Genomic DNA, 21,054 nt, shown 5'->3' on the forward strand with positions numbered 1-21,054 from the left:
GACTACCGCGGTTAACAGACATTCACTCCCGCTCGTGCACTTTGGTGTAGCCGGGGCCGCGCTTAAGGGCGCGTTCACGCTTCGCATCCAGTGTTTGTGAGCAAGAGCGACGATTCAATCGCCCATTCAATTTCTACCAGACGCAGACGAATCCAGAGCTACAGCTATGGTATGTTTAACACAGCCTTTTCGTACTTTTGTATTATTTATGCATTCTCGACGGGTTTTTTTTGCCTAATAATGATTCAGTTTAAGCCCGCGGGGAGTTTTAACTGGGAATTAACGGAGTTTAATTTGTAGGTGTTTTAGCATCACTCGAGCCGGCTGTATGCCGCAGGAGCCTGTGCTAGCGCTTGGCTAGGCTGGGGAGCTGACTAGGAAACTGGATTGGTAATAATGCCGTAACGCAGTGTAGTCTGTCAGTGTTCGCATTCAGTGAACTTTCCGAGCGGCAATTTTCACACGATGGAGATAACAGACTAGGTTAATCACTAACGATTCTTTTAAGTAAAAGCCACTGGCGCCATTTCGTTCATCTCCAAGTGTTTCGCCGACAAAAAGCCGCTTTATCGAGGGGCCCCTGTCTGAGTTAACGTCCGCACCGTTGCCATGACACTGCTCCGGTGTTTCCACTGCATCATGTTTCAGTTATTTCACCTGTGCTCGCCCGTGTTCCCGCATCACAGGGCTGCGGCGCTGGCAGGTGCAGCAGCACCAGTGCCTCCGGGGCTGCCCGGCTAGCAGTATTGTTAGCCGGACTAGCTGCGTTACAGTGCAGCCAGAAATGACACCCATTATGGCGCTAGCTGAGATTTTCTTCTTCTTTGTCTGTACACGGCTCCCATACTGACGCTGTTTTAAGTGCTGGTGCACTCGTAAAGCATTATTATTATTTCTGTTATTATATTATCCCACAGTGAGGGCAAAAGCACAAACCGCATGATTGTGTTGGAGGAATGCCGTGAGAATAAATGTGCGATTTGACAGACGAGCGGTCCTTTTGAGAGCAGTTTTGCCTTATATAGCAAGCTAGCGTTCACATGTGCGTGTGCTGCATTCATGGCCCCACCCTGAATTTGGTGCAAAGACCATTTTGTTTGGGGCTGTATTTTTTATGTCTCAGCAGTTAGATTGGACCTATTGCAACGCCCCCCCCGGTAGCTTTACTCCGTTTCTTCAGGGAGGAACCGCATCTTTGACCGGATTATTACCGATATGAAACGCCAATTTGGCAGCGTTAGGGGCCGCTTGCTAGAGGCTAGCGGGGCCGCTGTGTCTTCACGTTCGGCGCTGCGCATCTTTTATTTTGCGTTGCGCATCTAATTCATACAGCTGTTTACTCACGCGGGTCGGGGTGAAAATAAACAGATGTCTGTTCATTCATTCATACGTGAAACAATAGAGAAGCAGGAATAGTTTCCCCCCATCGCCCCCAAAGGGAAAAATAATGTTTATCTAAGTACTATCGCCATTTTCCTCGCTATCCTCACAGACGTGCACTAAATCACCCTGAGAGTCTAGATATAAGCCTGCCGTGGCCTTCCAGTGAAATTGTCCTGCATCATAAAGGTGAGAGGCCTGTAATCTTAAAAAGGAAGACTTGGACTGTGACTCCTTTGTACTGATTCAGTTGAACCTTGGCGTCAGTGATTAGCATTAGATAAGATTAGAGCTGGGTCTGAGCGCAGTCATAACGATTCCTCATCAAAAAAACCTAGTACCATCTCTTTTTATTATTATTTAACAGTTGCAAGCCATGTTTGGTGGTTGTAGCCCTTGTCCCTTCCTTCGAGGAAGAATGCAGTGAGATGACTGTGCTTTCTCATGTGCAAAAAAGTGTGTAAACTTGACTAAATTGCAAAGGCACGGAGAAATGGTGCAGTACCAGTCTTACTTTCTTAATTAAGTAGGGCTGCTCACTGGTTAATTATTACTCTGGAATTCTCGTTATCTTACAGGCCTTTAACGCCCTGAGCAAACATACAATGTCTGCCCCGGGCTGCTTCCCCAGTTTTCCGTGTTTCCTGCCCCATTATTTCCTTTTCATTGTTGTCTTTTTTTTTTCTCTCCCATTGCTGGGGGATCTGTTTTTTTCCTTTCCTGTAAGGGGCCTTAAACAGAGTCAGAAGACATGACTGTGACAGTGAGCTTGGGTAGCCTGTGTTATACATTTCAACAGAAGCTTCATTGTTCATGACTAAGGCCGACGCTGAAATGCTCAAATCCTGACCACACCCTCACCCACGTGGTCATCTTTATAGCAGAGATGCCTGTTGCGTGGAGAAAGGCCGAAGCTGGGTAATGTTTTATAACTCCTCGTCCAGTCATAGTCACAGAAGTGTAGACACACCTGTTAGCTGAACTTACGGGGTTTTTTATGTTCAGTGTGGACTTTGGACAGTCTAGACTGGAAATAATGAAAACAAATAATGAAAACAAAATGGCAGACTGCAGTCTGCCGTTTTGTTTTCATTATTTCCTTGTTATATATTATTAAGGAAATCGTGTTTTTATGACAAAATCATCAGTGTTTATTTAATTGAAACTCATGAAAACATTCCGATTTGTTTTATCCAGCCCACATCTGGTAATCACCACATCTTTTGTGCATTCAAGCCTCCTCATCAGTCACTGGGAGTGTTCCTGCTCTCTCTCTCTCTCTGTGTGACGGTCACATGCCACCCTCTCAGGCCATTCTTCAGCCTAACGATGTCTGTATTTACTGTAGTTGTCACGTCTGGCCTGTTGAGACCACAGCCTTGCGTTGACCAAGCAGTGACTATAGAAAAGTGACAAAAACCCACCCTTTTGTTTGACTCCAGCTTAAAATACATTCAGTTCCTGTGCATCTCCTGCCAAGTTAAACAGTTATTATAAAAATATACCATCACCTTTTATAGTAAATGCAGAGGGGCTGAAAAGGGTTTTTTTGAAGAAAAGAAATTGCAGCAGACCCGAAGCCATTTCTGCTTGGTTTGTATCAGGAAGGACACAATTATAATAAAAATGAACATCAGTATTTTACATGCCAAAATGTTCATGGCATTGTTTTTTGAAAAAACTCGTGCAGAGTCAGACAAAGGAATGATTAATGATTCCAGTGATGGGCGAAGAAACAGGTTTGGGAACCTTGTTTGAACTTTAATTCTCTATTGGATGTTTCTCCAATCTGAATAACATATTTGTGTAAACTACGTAGTGTTTGGCTTGTTATGTTCTGAATGATCAAAAAGTTTTTTAGTTAATTGTAAACAATTAAAATAAAAAGTATACTTTAAAAAAAACATTAAAGCTACCTCAAGTGATGTATATGAACTTGGAACACTAAACAAAATGAAAAACAAATTTAGAGGAAATGCCTTTTTGGTTTTTAGTATTAGTTAGTTTGGTAAAACATTGTTATTACAGCTTTCCTAATGAGATAATATCCTGGATAACCTGTTTCTCTGTCAGATCCGCCTCTTGCTTTTCGCATCTGGTTTCAAAAGATGGTGATGGCAAAGACGCTTAGTTCAAGGCTTCATAACAAGCCTTCATAAATTAGTGGATGACATCAGTGGCTGCGTCGATCTTTTATTCTGTGGATAATACTCACATTTGAAAAGTTAAAGGCATTTTTTGCAGACTTTTGATGAGCAGAAGCATTAGTCAGTTCACATTAATAACATTTTGTTCTTAATTTTGGAACTTAATAAACTAGTGGCTCCATATTTTGTGAATTATGAGTTATATACTGCACTGAAGCTATTCAGGCATGTTAGGGAATTACTTGAATTTTGAAGAGTTGCTATAGGGCAGCTGTCGTGATGTTGATATGTGAGACTCTGTATTAACACGTGGTTCGATCCTTAGGCCTCCGGTGTGAAAGTCACAGATGAAGTCATCACGGTCTTCAATGACATGAAGGTGCGTAAGGCTCAGCCAAACGAGGACGAGAAGAAGAAGAGGAAGAAGGCCATCCTGTTCTGCCTGAGCAAGGACCTGAAGAACATTGTTCTGGACGACGGCAAAGAGATCCTCGTGGGCGACTTGGGAACCACCGTGCAGGACCCATACCAGCACTTTGTGAAGATGCTGCCCCCAAACGATTGCCGCTACGCTCTGTATGACGCCACCTACGAGACCAAAGAAACAAAGAAGGAGGACCTCGTCTTTATCTTCTGGTAAAAGCAACCGTTATTGCACATTTAAAAGTTTTTGAGCTTCATTAAATTGACATTAGAGTTAAATTTTTTTTTCTTACGTCACAGGGCTCCAGATAGTGCTCCCTTGAAGAGTAAGATGATCTATGCCAGCTCAAAAGATGCCATCAAGAGGAAATTTGAAGGTGAGTGTCTGGTTGTGATCAGAGAATCATCAGAAACAAGTATTCACACTTGATCTTGAACCACACTTAAACCTGAATTATGTAAACGCTCTCGAGACAACACGACAGAGGGTATCACCTGACTCTGCTGTCACCCTCAGCTCACAAAGGATGAATGCATCTTTGAGTTAATTGTTTTAGCCCCAACTTATATATTATAAGTGACGAGCCCCCCGTCCCCAGTATCAGAATCAGAATACTTTATTAATCCATAGGGAAATTATGTATTGGATGTTGTTGCTCATAGATGCGATGGGTGGATCCTTTAAGTATGGCCACATGTGTGAGCTTAAAGATGAAAATAAGATTTTTGGTGAGTAGAGACGCTGTTGCCATTGTGGTGTTTAGTGAGGGTGGACATAACGGTGAAACCCAACACTGCACAAGACTTATGATTGTCATTTTATTAGCCAATGAGCTTTCTAATTCTAATAATGACCACAGGTTACATGTTTTATTAATTATCACATGAAATTAGTGGTCAAGTCTGTGTGGGATGTGTTTACTGAGGTCTCAGATTGAGGGGCACTTCCATAAAGAGGTGCCCCCTGCTGGGCTGCAGTCAACCAGAGATGGAACATGAAGTGAAACATGACTTGAAGTGTTTCTGTTGGTCAATAAGTTTGCTGATGGTGTTGCACCCACCTTTTATGTGATTTTAAACTTATCATGGTCCCTGTATTTTATTAAGGGTAAAAACAAGATTTGTGACACAAGGAGGAGCTTTGTTTGTTTGTTTTTTGCAAGCCATAAAATGTTTAAGAACCAGTGGCCTATGAGCAAATGCTTGGTGATGGTTGACATGAAGACGAAAGAAGAAAATGAAAAGAGGAGCAGAAAACACGAGAAACTAACAGGGCCAAGCTACAGGAGAGAGAAAAGACAAGAATTAATGACATGCTGTAGTGCCATCTAATAGGACTCGGTGCATCATGGGAAGTTCATCAGCAGTCTGAGTCTATAGCAGTATAAGTGAGAGTGGTTCAGGATCACCTGATACAGCTCTAACCATCAAAAAGAAAGGTTAATGCTTGATCTTATGAGCAGAGAGGAGTGTTTGTCTCCTGAACACTACTGGAATGAAGTGGATTTGAAACGCTTCCTAATGTCAGGCATTGTTTGTAGGATGAGTGAATATTTTCTCCTGTTAAATCTGTTTGTCAGTGTACATTCATCAAATGAGCTCACCTGCTGAGTTTTTTTATTTTTTTTTTATTTATTTTTTTTTTAAATTTTCCCTTGATGAATAACTCTGGCTGTGTGTTTTGCAGGTATTAAGCACGAATGGCAGGTGAACGGTTTTGAAGACCTTAAAGACCGGCACACTCTGGCAGAAAAGCTCGGCGGCTCATCGGTAGTCAGTCTGGAAGGAGCTCCTTTATAAATATCCCTCCCCCTCCTCTCCGGCTTCGATCGAGGCCTTTCAGACACATCTGTCGGGTTTAGCTGTTCATTCCAGTGTGGTGTGGAGAAGGGCAAAAGCAGAACCAGCATCAATTCGTGGGACTCTCGGGGAGGGATATCATGGGTGGGTTTTTGGGGTCAAGTGACAGTTTTAAAAACGACAACAACAAAAATAAAAAAAACACGAATCAGACTGTCATTCCAGTTCATGCAACGTAAAGATTATGAACAAAACACAAAGGAAAACATTAAGATACAACTGAAGAAGGAAAATGATGGCGATGATTAAAACTTAAGTACACACAGTTCATGTTTAAGGACAGGGTTTCGTTCTTTCCAGGTTCCATTTGACTGACTGCAGAGAAAGAGACAGTCAGCAAACCTTCTAGTTTCCCAACCACTGAATCCTGACAGATAATTGTTCCAACTACATTTTTTTTTTTTTTTTGCCAAACTTCTAGTTAAGTTTTGTAAGTGTGTATAGTTGAGTAGGTGTAGTAATGAACTAATTCATTCGATTACAGGAGCTGTATAAAAACACTCTGGGGGAACACGGTTAAATATTTTCTTTGTTTTGTTATTCCATTGTTTCTTTTTTTTTTTCCTTTTTTTTGAAAGGTTCCAAAACTTGAGCAATTCCTTTATATTTCCAGTTCCGGGTGAGAAAAAAACATGACATTTGATGTAGTGAACAGACATTCCTTGTACTCGTTAAAACCAGGATTTCCTCAATTTAAAAACTTTGGTGTTATGAAGGTCTGATGGGGAGCGATGTGTATATGAAGGACCAGTGGTCAGAGTTTAGACTGAATACTGAATGGTGGATGTTTTGTATCGTCTCCTTATCTCTAATAAAAAGCACTAAACTACTGACTCGTGCTGCTCTTCAGTTTGTTTACTCTCAGCAGTGTTTTGGCTTTTTGATGATGCGTGCCACAGAATTATTTTTAGTAGCTACATGGTCATGGGGGACCAGTATTTAAAGCACAACCTGCATGTCCAGTCCAAGAAAATCCATATCATTTGGCATGAAAGTGTCCTGTGTTCAGTTAATGTACTGAACAATGTTTCTTGATGAAATATTCATGTTGAAAATCTTTACTGACATATTGCCAGCAAAACGACAGCTGGTGAAAACCAAAATAAACCCACTGAGGGCTGAAAAGTTTTAGAAATCAGAGTTAAAACTGGCTTCAAAACTTAAAACTTAATTTACAACCTGATATTAAGTTTAGTCAAATGTTGACTATATTTGCTTGACTAATTGACGGCCTTGGTCTAATAAGAAAAATTCATTCTACATCCCCCAGTTTAAAAAAAAAAAAATGGCATGCTGTAAAATGAAAATTAAAGAAAACCTAATGCAATGATTTGCAACTCCTAAACACAAAGTTTATTCACAAAAGAACACAGGAAAGATTCCAGCTGATCATCAGTCTCTCATTTATTTTGTTTCATGGAGTCTCCAAATGTTTTCCGTTGGCGGTAGAATGACTGGTTCTTGCATAGCGCTTTTCTACTCAAAGCACTTTATGTAACTTGTGTCATTCACCCACACACACCCATAAGTGCTTTCTATCTAATATTCACACACCGATGGATGCAGAGAGCAACTTGGGATTATCTTGCAGACTGGAGCAGCCAGGTATCAAAATGGCAACCTGCCAATTAACAGATGACCTGCTCTACCTCCTGAGCTTCAGCCACTTCCTGGGCTGCAGGTCAGTTCAGCACCCGGACTGCTGTGAAGCCATACTGTTGTAATAGAAGCAGTATGTGATTTAGCAATGTCTTGCTGAAATATGCAAGCTTTCACTGAAGCTCCATCATGCAAAGATGAAGCAATGTATGCTTCCATCTAGATGATGTATGGAATATACAGGGAGTGCAGAATTATTAGGCAAGTTGTATTTTTGAGGAATAATTTTATTATTGAACAACAACCATGTTCTCAATGAACCCAAAAAACTCATTAATATCAAAGCTGAATGTTTTTGGAAGTAGTTTTTAGTTTGTTTTTAGTTTTAGCTATTTTAGGGGGATATCTGTGTGTGCAGGTGACTATTACTGTGCATAATTATTAGGCAACTTAACAAAAAACAAATATATACCCATTTCAATTATTTATTTTTACCAGTGAAACCAATATAACATCTCCACATTCACAAATATACATTTCTGACATTCAAAAACAAAACAAAAACAAATCAGCGACCAATATAGCCACCTTTCTTTGCAAGGACACTCAAAAGCCTGCCATCCATGGATTCTGTCAGTGTTTCGATCTGTTCACCATCAACATTGCGTGCAGCAGCAACCACAGCCTCCCAGACACTGTTCAGAGAGGTGTACTGTTTTCCCTCCTTGTAAATCTCACATTTGATGATGGACCACAGGTTCTCAATGGGGTTCAGATCAGGTGAACAAGGAGGCCATGTCATTAGTTTTTCTTCTTTTATACCCTTTCTTGCCAGCCACGCTGTGGAATACTTGGACGCGTGTGATGGAGCATTGTCCTGCATGAAAATCATGTTTTTCTTGAAGGATGCAGACTTCTTCCTGTACCACTGCTTGAAGAAGGTGTCTTCCAGAAACTTGCAGTAGGACTGGGAGTTGAGCTTGACTCCATCCTCAACCCGAAAAGGCCCCACAAGCTCATCTTTGATGATACCAGCCCAAACCAGTACTCCACCTCCACCTTGCTGGCGTCTGAGTCGGACTGGAGCTCTCTGCCCTTTACCAATCCAGCCACGGGCCCATTCATCTGGCCCATCAAGACTCACTCTCATTTCATCAGTCCATAAAACCTTAGAAAAATCAGTCTTGAGATATTTCTTGGCCCAGTCTTGACGTTTCAGCTTGTGTGTCTTGTTCAGTGGTGGTCGTCTTTCAGCCTTTCTTACCTTGGCCATGTCTCTGAGTATTGCACACCTTGTGCTTTTGGGCACTCCAGTGATGTTGCAGCTCTGAAATATGGCCAAACTGGTGGCAAGTGGCATCTTGGCAGCTGCACGCTTGACTTTTCTCAGTTCATGGGCAGTTATTTTGCACCTTGGTTTTTCCACACGCTTCTTGCGACCCTGTTGACTATTTTGAATGAAACGCTTGATTGTTCGATGATCACGCTTCAGAAGCTTTGCAATTTTAAGACTGCTGCATCCCTCTGCAAGATATCTCACTATTTTTGACTTTTCTGAGTCTGTCAAGTCCTTCTTTTGACCCATTTTGCCAAAGGAAAGGAAGTTGCCTAATAATTATGCACACCTGATATAGGGTGTTGATGTCATTAATTGGTAGTAGGCTTTCGAGCCTATACAGCTTGGAGTAAGACAACATGCATGAAGAGGATGATGTGGACAAAATACTCATTTGCCTAATAATTCTGCACTCCCTGTATGGAAGCATACGTTGCTTCATCTTTGCATGATTGAGCTGAATTTGCGGATTGAACGGTGAACTTTTTTAACAAACAATGATTTCTGGAAGTGCTCCTGAGCCCGTGCAGTGATTTCCATGACAGAATCGTGGGTGTTTTTAAAGCAGCACTGCCTCAGTCCCGGAACATCACAGGCATGCAATATTGATTTTCAACCTCGTTCCTTGTGCACACAGATATCTTCGGATTCTCTTAATCTGTGGATGATAATATGTACTGTAGATAATAAGATATTCAAAAATCTTCACAATTTTACACTATCCTGAAATTGTTCCACATTTTTTTACAGACTGATGAAGCCCAGCTTTACTTACTGAGAAACACTGCCTCTCCAAGACGCCATTTTTATACCCAGTCATGTTACTGACCTCCTGCCAGTTAATCTAGTTAGTTAAAAATGTCCCTCCAGCTGCTTCCTTTTAGTACCTCTTACTTTCCCAGCCTTTTTGAGCCACCAGAAAATTCAAAATTAAATAATATTTTATCTAAAATGTTAAACATTTTGGTTTTATGTTTTATTGTAAATAAAATATGGCTTAATGAGATTTGCTAATCGTTCTGTTTTTATTTGCATTTTACAGTGTCCCAACCTGGAATTTGGACTCCAGCTTCTGAGCCACGTAGACACCTCAGTTTACCTTAAAAGGAGCCAGATCATAAAATAAATACAATAAAATCATGTAATAAAAAAACAACAACAACTCTTTGTGCCCTCTTTAACGCTAATGTCTTTAGTTTGCATAGCCATCCAGGCCACATGTTGACACTCCTGTGTTGGATTTCTCAGCCTAAAACAAGGCCACATATAGCCTAAATTGTCTTAATCAGGATCAGCCTGTGAAACTATCTCTTAATAACCCTTAAAAAAAAAACAAATGGAAAAAATTGCCTGTCTTTATTTAAGCGTAACAAATTTTAAGTAGATTTTGAAAATGTTCACATCTTAACATCTAAATGTCAACTACTGACGCCCACCCAGCCTGAGATATCTTAATAAGAGTAAGACGTCTCAGTTTTTCCACATTACAAAGAAACGATGCCATAACAACTGGCAGCTCATTACCTAAACTCTGCCCCACAATAAAAGAAAAACAGTAACTTTTATTGATTATTGACTTTAAAAAACACAATTTTATGTCTTTAATGGTTCATTGTAGAGTGGAGTAGAGTTGGTCCCCTACAGATCACATGTTGGGTGGCTCAATCTTCAGCCTTGGGTAAGACACTGAACCCAGTGCAAAAGAATAGCTAGAAAGTGCTTAAAAGCATAGACTAAAACAAATAAATGTGTGAGTGAATGTGGTTTGTAGTATAGAGTGCTTTGGTATAAGTACCAGTCCAAAATGCACACCGCCTTCATTTTGCAAAGCCTGTCAGACAGGTTTGGGCCTCCGCTTGAGGCATGCCCTGTTCTGTTCTGCAGACTCCTCTAACTGGATCATCACCCCTCCACAGCTGCAGCAGGTGTTATGACCACTGGAGGGCAGCACAGCACCACTCCTGAACCAGAGTCAAGACTATGGACACACACAGTTATAAATCTCTGTTTATTAAAATATACCAAGCATTTTTTTAAAAATAAAATAAAGTCAAAACTCTGTGTTTCCAGTCCGGACCAAGAACAGCAAACTGTCTGAGCTCTCAAGATACCAAAGATCAAGTCCCCAAAGCCAGAGCAGGAAAGATGCAAATACAGACTCGGTGGATTACACTCATCCACAGTAGGAAAATAATGTGCAGCTACTGACACACACATGAGTTACAGTGTTTTTTCCCCCTCTTGTTAAAAGTGGCTTCTGTTAATGCTGTGGAAACACTGACTTATTAATCTGACTGCGGGTGAAAAGATATTAAAAGATGCCGTTCTGATGATCTCACAGGCTGGTTTATTTAACAGGCCCAGAGGTTACAGGGAGCAAATTAAAGACAGGAGAGAAATAACTCAGTGTTGAAATGGATCAGATATTTGACCCTGTGTGTGGTTTTTTTAAAGTCATTTTGAGCTTTATTGTGTTTTCCACGCTCTGCTTTAAACCTCCTGCCTTTGGTCTTTCTCAGTCCTGGACACAGTCTAGCCGGTTTCCATGAACCCAGTAACAGATCTGAGCGAACTTCAAAGGAGTGATGCGCACGGCCACGTTGTAATCCCGGTTCTCGCCGTCTATCTCCAGCCACTGGTGTCCAGAGAATATGCCGATGACCTTCCTTTCCCAGCGCTCTAAGGTGTTGTCCCACACTCGGCCGTACACTCCAGAGCCACTGGCTCCAGGTCGGGCATCGCAGTGCTGATATATCAGGTCGTTGGACTCTTCTTCCACGGGACAAAACCTGTACACGAGCTGCCCGGGCCTGTCGCTGTCGAAACCGGAGAAGTGGATGCGATGGCCCGCCAGATCGTCAGAGGACGGAGCCACAGAGAGGCGCATGAAGGGACGACGGTGAGGCCAACGCAGCTCCAGCAGGGCATAATCGAACTCCATGCTAACCTCCTGAGGACCCTGGATCCAGCCCTTTGGCACACGGGTGCGTCTCACCCGCACCCAGTGGACCAGAGGCTTCTTGGCAGAAGTGAAGTGTGTTTTTGTGCCGTTGATGGATGGAGGGATCAGGAAGCCCACCCTGAGCCTTCGCGCCCCATTGACATAATCCTTCCCATCGTGCACACAGTGTGCAGCTGTGAGGACGTGCCGCTGAGACACGAGAACTCCGGTGCAGCCGGTGGAGATCCGCACAGCTGTGGAGAAGGGGTAATCCAACAGGAAGTTGTCACCTTGTATGTTAAAGCGGCCATCCGCTCCATAGATCTGCCGTCTCACACGCCTGGGCTTCACTCTCCGGGGCGAAGGGTGAGCTCCTCCGAACTCTGCGTCATCCTCCACATCTACCGTGGTGAGAGTGCGCGAGCCGTCGGCGTACAGGGTCTCGAATGCCAGTTTCTCCGTGAGCTGCTCCCTCTGCTCTTCCTGCTCTCCTCTGTGGAAGCAGCTTGTGTTGCAGTGAGTGGTGAAATCCAGCTGAGCGTGAGCACTGAAGCGGGAGCGGGTCAGAGGCGTCGGAGCGTGAGGGACCAGCGTGGGGACGTGGGCTGGAGGAGGGTGGAGGAGAGAGAAGGTCAGGGGGAGCTGAAGAAACAGGTGAGTCAGGAGGGAGCTCCCGGACGGCGTCATCGTGGTGATGGAAAACACTGAAAGGACGCAGAAAATGATCAGGCATCTCTGAGATTGCATGGATTCCTACACGTTTGCCAGGAACGACAAATGTGGAAAACATTCCCAAACAAGATGCCCCAGAAATACACAAACTCTAATCCCTTCATAAATCTGCACTTGTTTTCAGATGATTATTGATTGTAAATCACGCTGCAAGTGAGGTCAGCTTAGAAAGTTTTATGTTGCAACGCAGGCCTGAACTTCATGTGGTGTAGAGAGGCAACAATGAACCTCTTGTTCCTTCAATATAGATTACCAGGAAAATGGGATTTCAGCCCAGTGGAAGCAGAGATGTGGTTTAATGTATGACAAATTACAAAGAAAAGTCAGTGAAAGAGTCAGAAAAAAACCCTCTAAAAACTCTCAAGTTTGTTAAACTTCTTTAACAAACTTGAGAGTTTTTAAAGGCACTCGGATGTAAGGAGGTATTTTTCATTAAACATTAACTATGTTACAGCGTACACAAGGCTTTCGGGCTTTCAGGGCAGATTAGCAGGGATAAGCAGACACTTGATCCCCTTTAAAGACTGTGGATCCCCAGGCACTCATGGCACGAAAAGAGCAGGTGTGTAAAAAAAGTGAAAAGGCTACAAGTCCAGGCAGGGCAGCAGAACAGAGCATTACTCCTAACTAAAGACAGGGTGGGGCCTGTCCACACACCTATGAGCTGCCCCATAAAGCAATGTAACGGAGGTAGAGCTGCAACAAAGGGCTCCTGTAAGCTGGGAAAGTACAAATATCCTTCCATAGCAGCTGTGAGGACATCCAAAGTGGTAACAGCCCTGGGAAGACATGTAATCCATGTTTTAGGATGTAAAATAAATGAAACAATTGTCTTTTCACAGCCTTTTGTTTAATGTTGAATGTTTTAGAGAACTATTTTGATAGAAAATAAATAAATAAATAAAGATGAAAACACAGGAAAAGACACATAAATCTGGAGGAGAGATGGTGGGAAAGGTGTGGCTTTGTGGCCACTGCAGTAACCTGAGATCATGGTGTGTCTTTGAGCAGACCAAGTGCAAACAGTTTTTGTATCGCATATCAAAGGGGGAATACAATAAGTCAAGCCCTTACAGGAAGTGGATTTGGATTTGTTTTTACTTATTTTGGTAAGCAGTTAGGATAAGATAAAGAAATGGCTGTGTCCTACATTACAAACAATCCATTTCCTTTTTTTTAGACTTAAAATATATTTATAGAGCTGTTATATCATATTTGTTGCCCTTTCTGCTGACCCCAGGTCTTTCCAGAAAAGAAGATTTTTAATCTCAATGAGACTTTTTAAAGCATATATAAAAATCACCTTGCCAAAAACTGATTTCAGCTTTTACCTTGTTTCTGAAATGTCTGGTTATCATTCGTGAGAGACTTGTTTAGCTGATTATAGGTCAACAAGTCATGTAGAACAGTTTAAATATCTGCAATCATCCCAGGCATGTATCTAAAACCCTGCAGAAAACTTCCCGATCAACATCTGATATAGTCCATATGCTGCAGTGAGATGGACCGTATCTCAAAGTTTGCTTAAAAAACTTCTTATAAAATCTTTCAACCACCTCATTCAGGAAAATGTTCACGTACAAAAATAATTTGTAAATGTGAATGTAACTCAATTTTAGCGCTTTATGTATCCCAGTAGAGACACCGCAGCAGTTCCCAGCCAAGCCTCCCATTATTACCTCCTGATTAGAGATCGATAGTCCGTGTTTACATCCCAGTCAAGTTCTCCTCCCCATCAGACGACTCCTTCGGGATCATTTCCCCAGGTTGTCCTCCACCTCTGCGCTGACAGGTTGGCTACTTTCTCCCACCTCCGGCAGGTAAATCTCAAAAGCTCTCTTACAGCGCGTGCACATGCAGCTCCAGGTGTGGAGCGATTCTCGGGGCGTGCCGTGAAACCTGCTCGGCTCAGCCTGAACGCCACAAATAAAACCTCGAGCCTGAAAACAAGTGTTTTCTCTTCATGCACCGGCCGGTCTCGTGGTCCTAGTGCCCCTCAGCTTCCCGCCTGCCTGCCTGCCTGCCGAGGGTCAGCACGCGCTGTAGTTTTACAGGTTTATTCGTAAACGGACTTCTTGACTGAATGGTGCTGAATGGTACTTGTTTTAAACGGTTTATAAAGTTTTCCTTCTTTTTTAAAAAAATACAAGTTTTACATGATAAATGTCAAATCACAAATCATCTTTCTATTGAATGTTCCTCGGGCTGCCCAAACCTTTCAATTTAAAGCAAGGTTTCAGTTCAATTCAATTTTATTCCATTTTAACTATATAACACCAAATCACAACAACAGTTGCATCAAGGTGCTTCATATTGTAAGGTAAAGACCCTACAATAATAGAGCAAAAACCCCAACAATCAAACAACCCCCTTTGAGCAAGGACTTGGCGACAGCGGGAAAGAAAAACTCCCTTTTAACAGGAAGAAACCTCCTGCAGCACCAGGCTCAGGGAGGGGCGGCCTTTGGGGGTGAGCGAAGGAAGGCAGGACGAAAGATTTAAAGTTTAACGTTAAAATAATTAAATTAATTAGTTATTCTGTTACCCAGTGTATACGAGCCAATATGGCAACCAAGGACAAAAGAACCAACAAAACATGGCAACACTCACAGAAATGTGCAAACAGGCTTCAACCTTTTAAGTTCCAAGCTGCTGAAATGATAGTCTTAGTTACCTGGGTCACAAGCTTCATGGTAGAAAGAGTTTTCCAGGAACCGCCACAGCTGGCATGCTTTTATACTCACAACTACAAAAATCTTCAAAAACAAACAGTTTAGATACAAAATACTTTTTTTTTCTTTTTTTTTTGCTTGAGTGTTTTTTTTGTTTTTTTAAAAGTTTGCTTACAAGGTTTTAGGACTTTGAGTGACTTTGAAATAACTCCACGGTTCAAGTTCAGGGGTAGTTATTTTCACAATAGGGTATCGTGCTCTTTTAAATTTTAAGGTATTAAACTGTCATACTGGTAAAATTAAGGTAAGTGAAAAATAAACAGGAAAATGTTTATACAGTACATGTAAATCTACTAAGGCTTTCAGTTGTTGTCAGAGATTTGCATGCACTGATCGTGGGCGTGAATATCATGGTAATTTGGGCCTTTTTACAGCATACATCACATATATACATACACTAATTTAAATCTTTTAAGTGGTGCAGAAGGTTCTACAATGTCACTAAACTTGACAAGGCAGAGGCCTGTTAGCGACTCATGAGTGATCATGATTGAAAACAACTGATAGCTTCTCTTTGCCAGCATGAAAAGGGATTTGTTTGACAGTACTCATTGTGTTAACCAAAACTAAGAACAATGGGAAAGTCCAAGGACTCCAGTGAGGAAATAAGAAGGAGAGCTGTAGGTTTACACATGCTTGGAAGGTCTCGTTGAGCTATTTCTAAACAACTGCAGATTTCAAGATCATCAGTTTAAAAAATTACATGTCAGTACCAGTTATTCTGATGTGTCACCACTTTTCCAAAGTCTGGTCTTCAAACTTCATGGCCATGGTGAATGCATGCAAACTACCAAGCATAACTGTATATGATTCACCAATAAAAGCAACCTACTTTTTAAGTTTTTGTTATAGGTGTAATTATATGACTTAGTATTAAATATGTGAGCATTCTGTTTGTTGCATGGGGGAAATTATATAAGTCTCATCAGACATATAGTTTATATATGTCATTTTGGAGGGAATGGGAAATTCCCTTTATTAGAAAAACCCTTTCTGTTTCTTTCCATAACACTCTCCCGACTGTAATATACTTTAGTGTAGCTCTGTTGTGACATGAAGACTTAACATTCACTCCCATGAATCACCATTCCTGATTACTGTTTCTCCTCTACTGACTTACTCACAGACTATAAGTGTTCATTTTCATATCATAATAAGTGTCTGGTATTGAGTTTTGTAGCCCACAGCTACACCATAGCAAGAAAAATCTTGTTCCTGGCTTCATTGCACTCCAGCTTTTCATGCGTGCCAAAAGCTGGGATAGATAAGTATGAAGACCAACTTCAGCGCACTCAGACACTCTAGCTGGCAGGCAGATGACTGTTAGGGCATGTTCGCTGCAGAGTTCACCGCGTCCTCTGACCTTGATTTCCAGAGGTCTTTCAAATCTGTCAACCTGTGGAATTTGGGAAGCCCTGGAGTGACACTATTCGACGACTTGTTGCAGAAAACAGAGCTCCCAGTCAAAGAGAAGGTGCTTTCAGGGAAGCCAAAGAATCTCCCACCGAAGACAGAAATCTGTCTGTCGCTGCTGTCCTCAGAGCAAATGTCACCCGAGAAGAACACCTACCCAACCCGCTCCTCATCTCTGTAATTAGACATTCAGCTGGTGCTCAGGGAGAACTGTGGTGCTGACAGATTGAGTGTAAAGTATATTCCCTCTGAGATATGAAGGATGGTAAAAAAGATAGCGTACAAAAGGCTAGAGAAGTGTTGATGCGATTTCTGTAAGCAAGATGGTATCATTGCCTGTCTCTGTGCTACAGGCAGCGATCACAAGAAGTTTTGTGTGTATGCATGTGTGTGTTTGGCACTGAGCAGCTTGGCTTATGTTTCTCTCTGGAATTTCTCTCTTTCCGTTCTGTTCTTTTCAATGTTCCTCACAAAACGTTCTGCTCAAATTAAACAGGGCAGAAGATCCACATGTTACCAGAAACATTATATAAAATACTGTTTGCTCTCCTGCCAGCGCAGCGATGAGGAGATTAACACCCCTCTGCAAAGAATTAACTCCCAGACACCAACCTGTTAGCTTAGCTTACTACAAAGACTGGAATAAAGGGGTAGTTTCTGTTCAGTCACATGACTGCTAACCACACAACAATAACTTTGACTGCTATTTGGGGACACTATCAAGTGAACAGGCCCCAGTCAGACAGGCCTAGAGACCAGTGAGAGATCCCCTGGCAACTATAAATCTGTACTACCAATCCGGTTGGCAAGTAGTTATTGGCAGTTTCAAGGTGAAATTGGTTGCACAGATGGCTTTGGGCACTAGCAAATTGCATGGAAGTTACCCACTTGACTGCAAACATTTCCCAACTACTCTACAAGTGGTAGTGAAGCAGTGCGATGCAAACTGGAAATGGAGAACATTTTCCTTCAAAGTAAAAGTTGCACTTTTTTAAATATGGGTCGGCTGTAGAACTGCGGCACAGCTTTTAATTGTCTCAGTTTCAAGTTTGTACCTCATTTTTCACAGTTTCACTATTTCAGCTCAATTCAGTTTTATTCATATAGCACCAAATCATAATAACAGTCATCTAAAGGCGCTTTGTCTAAAGGCAAAGGCCCTACAATAACACAAATACTGCTTGGCGAGTCGTTGGTAACTGTTTGCAGACAAGTCGGTGGCCTTCATGCAAATTACAGGCTATAAAATACTATCAAAACTTGTGATTACCATCATAATATTATTGTAAATTTATATTTTCAACCATCACTGAACATGTTGCATGCCAGATGTTTACATGCATGATTAGACAGATAAACCACCAGTAATTATGCAACCCAGCTGTACATAATTTTGTTATTAAGTGCAGTAATTAATCATATACACAATCATTTAACATTATATGGCATGCCTGCCTCTAATGAAATGTTGAATGCACAATCTAATTTAAGCTGTAGGCTCTGCAGTTTCTTGCAATTCAATATCACGTTCTATCCAAATCAGCAGTGAGAAGGGAAAGATTTTCTTTCTGTCCTCGATGATTACTGCAGCCAACAGTGCAACAGAATATAAGCTTTGTAAAAAACAGTGGTAATTTGTGTGAAAACAATGTGTGAGTGCAATGTCAAAGGTCGTGTCAGTAGGTTGTGGCCGTTGTTTAACCACAAGTGATACAATCTACCAACAGACACTACATCTACACAAAATCTCTGCAAAAGCTAAAGGATAATAAAAACAATCATAGTTTGTATTTTTACACCACTTTAGAAGTTGCACAGATAACTTTGCACTTTCTACACTTAAAGAAAATTAAATAAATGTGATACAAGCAGTGAACTTTAGAGGTCCTGTATGTGGACTAAGCTAAGAGGTATGATGGCACCTGTCTAATTAATTTTACCTTCCAAAATATGAAAAAAATCCTTTAAGTGAAGAAAAAATGTGTGCTACTAGGTGTGTTAGCAAAGGTAGAATTATAGTAGAATAATATTCCCTTCAAAGAAAGCAGAAAACCTGATTTCCCCAAAAGCTTTTAAAGCGTGTATTTGTTCAGCTGTATCCAAATTTATTACACATGACTGAAACTCTCTGATACAATTTACTCAGATTGTTATCCTGCATAAATCAGTGGGTATAAAAAGCCTCCTAGTGTCCCACCTGTCTCCTGTTGTGGTTAATTAGCAGATCATTGTTAAGCACATGTTTCAAAGTTCGTCCATGGTTCAGTCTTTAGGAAATGGAACAGTCGCTATATTCAGTTAAAGGAAGAAGCTGTTAAAAAAAACAGATGGTGGTGATATATCTTTCCTTCCCAAAAGAATTTGTTATGCTTGCCAGCATTAATTCAGTTCTTTAAGCTGTACCTGCCGATTCTGGTCAAAGGTCACAAAGGGCTAAAGCCTAGAAACCAAGCTGCCAGTATGCTTTGGGTGCTGTTTCTACGTTTCTACACGTTTCTAGACTAGTTTGCATATTTTAGACTGTAAAAGTGCCTGACTTTCATGTTTTTGCTATTTGGAGGAAACACGTCAGCTCCACATGAAAGAAAAAAAGAAAATTCCTGGCCTGAGAATTGACTGATGCTGACACACTGCTGCCTTTGTTAGAAGACAGATTTTTTCCCACTGCATTGCAGACCTCAAACGCCACGTTACAGATTATGCTCATTCATTCATGGACACCAGGTGGGACCCTCACTTCAGTGGACACTCTTTGTCTAAGCACCAGTTCCTTCACAGACCAGATGTAAGAGCGATTGACCAACACAGCGCATCCATGCATCTCTCTGACCATCCATCCGTCTGGCCGTCCGTCCATTTTTTTAACCTCTTAACCAATTAAGGGTCACAGGACGGTCGTTATCTTTCATGTCTCTCTGATATTAAAACCTTGTCATCACATACAAAGTCTTAAAGAGCTCAAAGTATCCAATAATCCCAGCAGGGTTACTTGAAGTTCCTGCTGTTTCTACAAGTACCCCCCTCCATTGGAACCAACTCCCAAGTTGAATTCCTACTTTTAAGATCAAACTTTAAACTTTCCTTTGATAAAGCTTATAGTTAGGGCTGAATTAGGCAACCCTGAAGCATCTCTTAGTTATGCTGGTAAATGCTCAGACTGCTTGGGGGAAGTTTTACTACTACATATCATTAAGTTTGTCCTCACTGCTCTCTTTTCAGCTCTTCTCTTTCCCCAGCAGTCACCCCCAACGGTTGTGTCAGATGACTGCTTCAATGAAAGTGGTTCAACCAGAGGTTTCTTCCTGTTTAACTGGAGTTTTTCCTTCGCACTTTCACCAAATGCAGTTCACAGGGGATTGTCAGATTGTTGGGGTTTTCGCCCTAATACTTTGGGGTCTACCTTACAATATAAAGCAACTTGAAGTGAGTGTGGTTGTGAGTTCGTACTATGTAAATAAAACTGAATTTAGTAGCCCAGCTGTTATCGAGTGTGTACACACTGGACAGATTACCAGTCTAGTGGATGTGTTAACACAGAGAGACAGACATAGAATCACAAATTAACCTAAAATGTATGTCTGTGGACTTTGGGAAGAAGGTGGAGTACCCACACAGACACTGGGAGAATATGCAAACGCCACGTCCAAAAGCTGTTCATATTAAACTGTCAGGCATGAAGGAGTTACTCTAATTTACTTGTGATAACTGGTCTCAAGTAAACAAGGACTCATTACAAAAGAAGTAACTGGTCAAAAAGTTCAAAAAGTCAGAAACCACTTCTTAGAAAAACTTGACTATTTTCTGATTGGTCCATTGCATTGATGGTCTCCCACATGGTGCTATCAGAGTGTGCCTTAAATGAGACCTATTTCACCTGTGTGGATGAAGTCCTTTTTAGATGAGCGAGCACTTTCTCCTCCAGTCTGTAGATTCTGCTCTGGATGGGAAACAGAGCAGCTTTACTGAGCATCCAATAAATGCTCATTCTAGAAGAAGTACAAAAAAATATTTTTTGTTGACTAGTTGTGGAAATTCACTAAACACTACATATCTCAGATGTTTAACATAGTTTCCTGGTGTATTTTTCCTCACCTTCACGTTTGTGTCTTTAACGCTCGGCTCCTGAAGGTCAGTGACCTCCCTGCTTAGCTCCCAGCTGACCCCAGAGCTCTCAAAAATACCTCTCTCGCTGACCCACACTCACACTTTCCGAGATGATTCATTTAAGTAAACAAAGGGCCTGACTCTACACTCGTCTTTGCACCTGACCACTCTGAAGGGAATTCAGTGCTTAGTCTGTCACTGCCTGAAGAGGAAAGAGAAGAAAATAAATACAGGACACTGAAAATGAAAGTATGTGTGCCACTTTTTTTTTGCTTTTATCTATAATTCTGTGTTTGAATAGGGCTATCTAATATATCTTGTTACTCCCACCAGTTCGGACTGAGCTTATTCAGCCTGCAGAGTTCATGCTCAGTACAGCAGTGTGCAG

The 21,054-nt window shown here is 41.5% G+C and overlaps 2 protein-coding genes across 2 annotated transcripts; one reads left to right on the plus strand and one right to left on the minus strand.

Annotated features, from left to right (window-relative positions):
• Positions 1-19: 19 nt before the first annotated feature.
• Positions 20-6,643, plus strand: cfl1 (cofilin 1). The gene is made up of 4 exons (XM_003444611.5): positions 20-169; positions 3,853-4,163; positions 4,251-4,327; positions 5,638-6,643. Exons 1-4 carry the CDS (start codon positions 167-169, stop codon positions 5,748-5,750), a joined length of 504 nt encoding a protein of 167 aa, XP_003444659.1. The 5' UTR covers positions 20-166; the 3' UTR covers positions 5,751-6,643.
• A 4,093-nt stretch (positions 6,644-10,736) lies between these two features.
• prss23 (serine protease 23) lies at positions 10,737-20,760 on the minus strand. Its single transcript, XM_005467491.3, has 3 exons — positions 20,655-20,760; positions 20,437-20,494; positions 10,737-12,390 (listed from the first exon to the last, which is right to left on the minus strand). The coding sequence occupies exon 3, from the start codon at positions 12,371-12,373 to the stop codon at positions 11,261-11,263; it is 1,113 nt and encodes a 370-aa protein (XP_005467548.1). The 5' UTR covers positions 12,374-12,390; positions 20,437-20,494; positions 20,655-20,760; the 3' UTR covers positions 10,737-11,260.
• Positions 20,761-21,054: the final 294 nt, after the last annotated feature.

Source organism: Oreochromis niloticus, linkage group LG2, assembly GCF_001858045.2.
Source record: "Oreochromis niloticus isolate F11D_XX linkage group LG2, O_niloticus_UMD_NMBU, whole genome shotgun sequence".
Lineage (NCBI taxonomy): Eukaryota > Metazoa > Chordata > Actinopteri > Cichliformes > Cichlidae > Oreochromis > Oreochromis niloticus.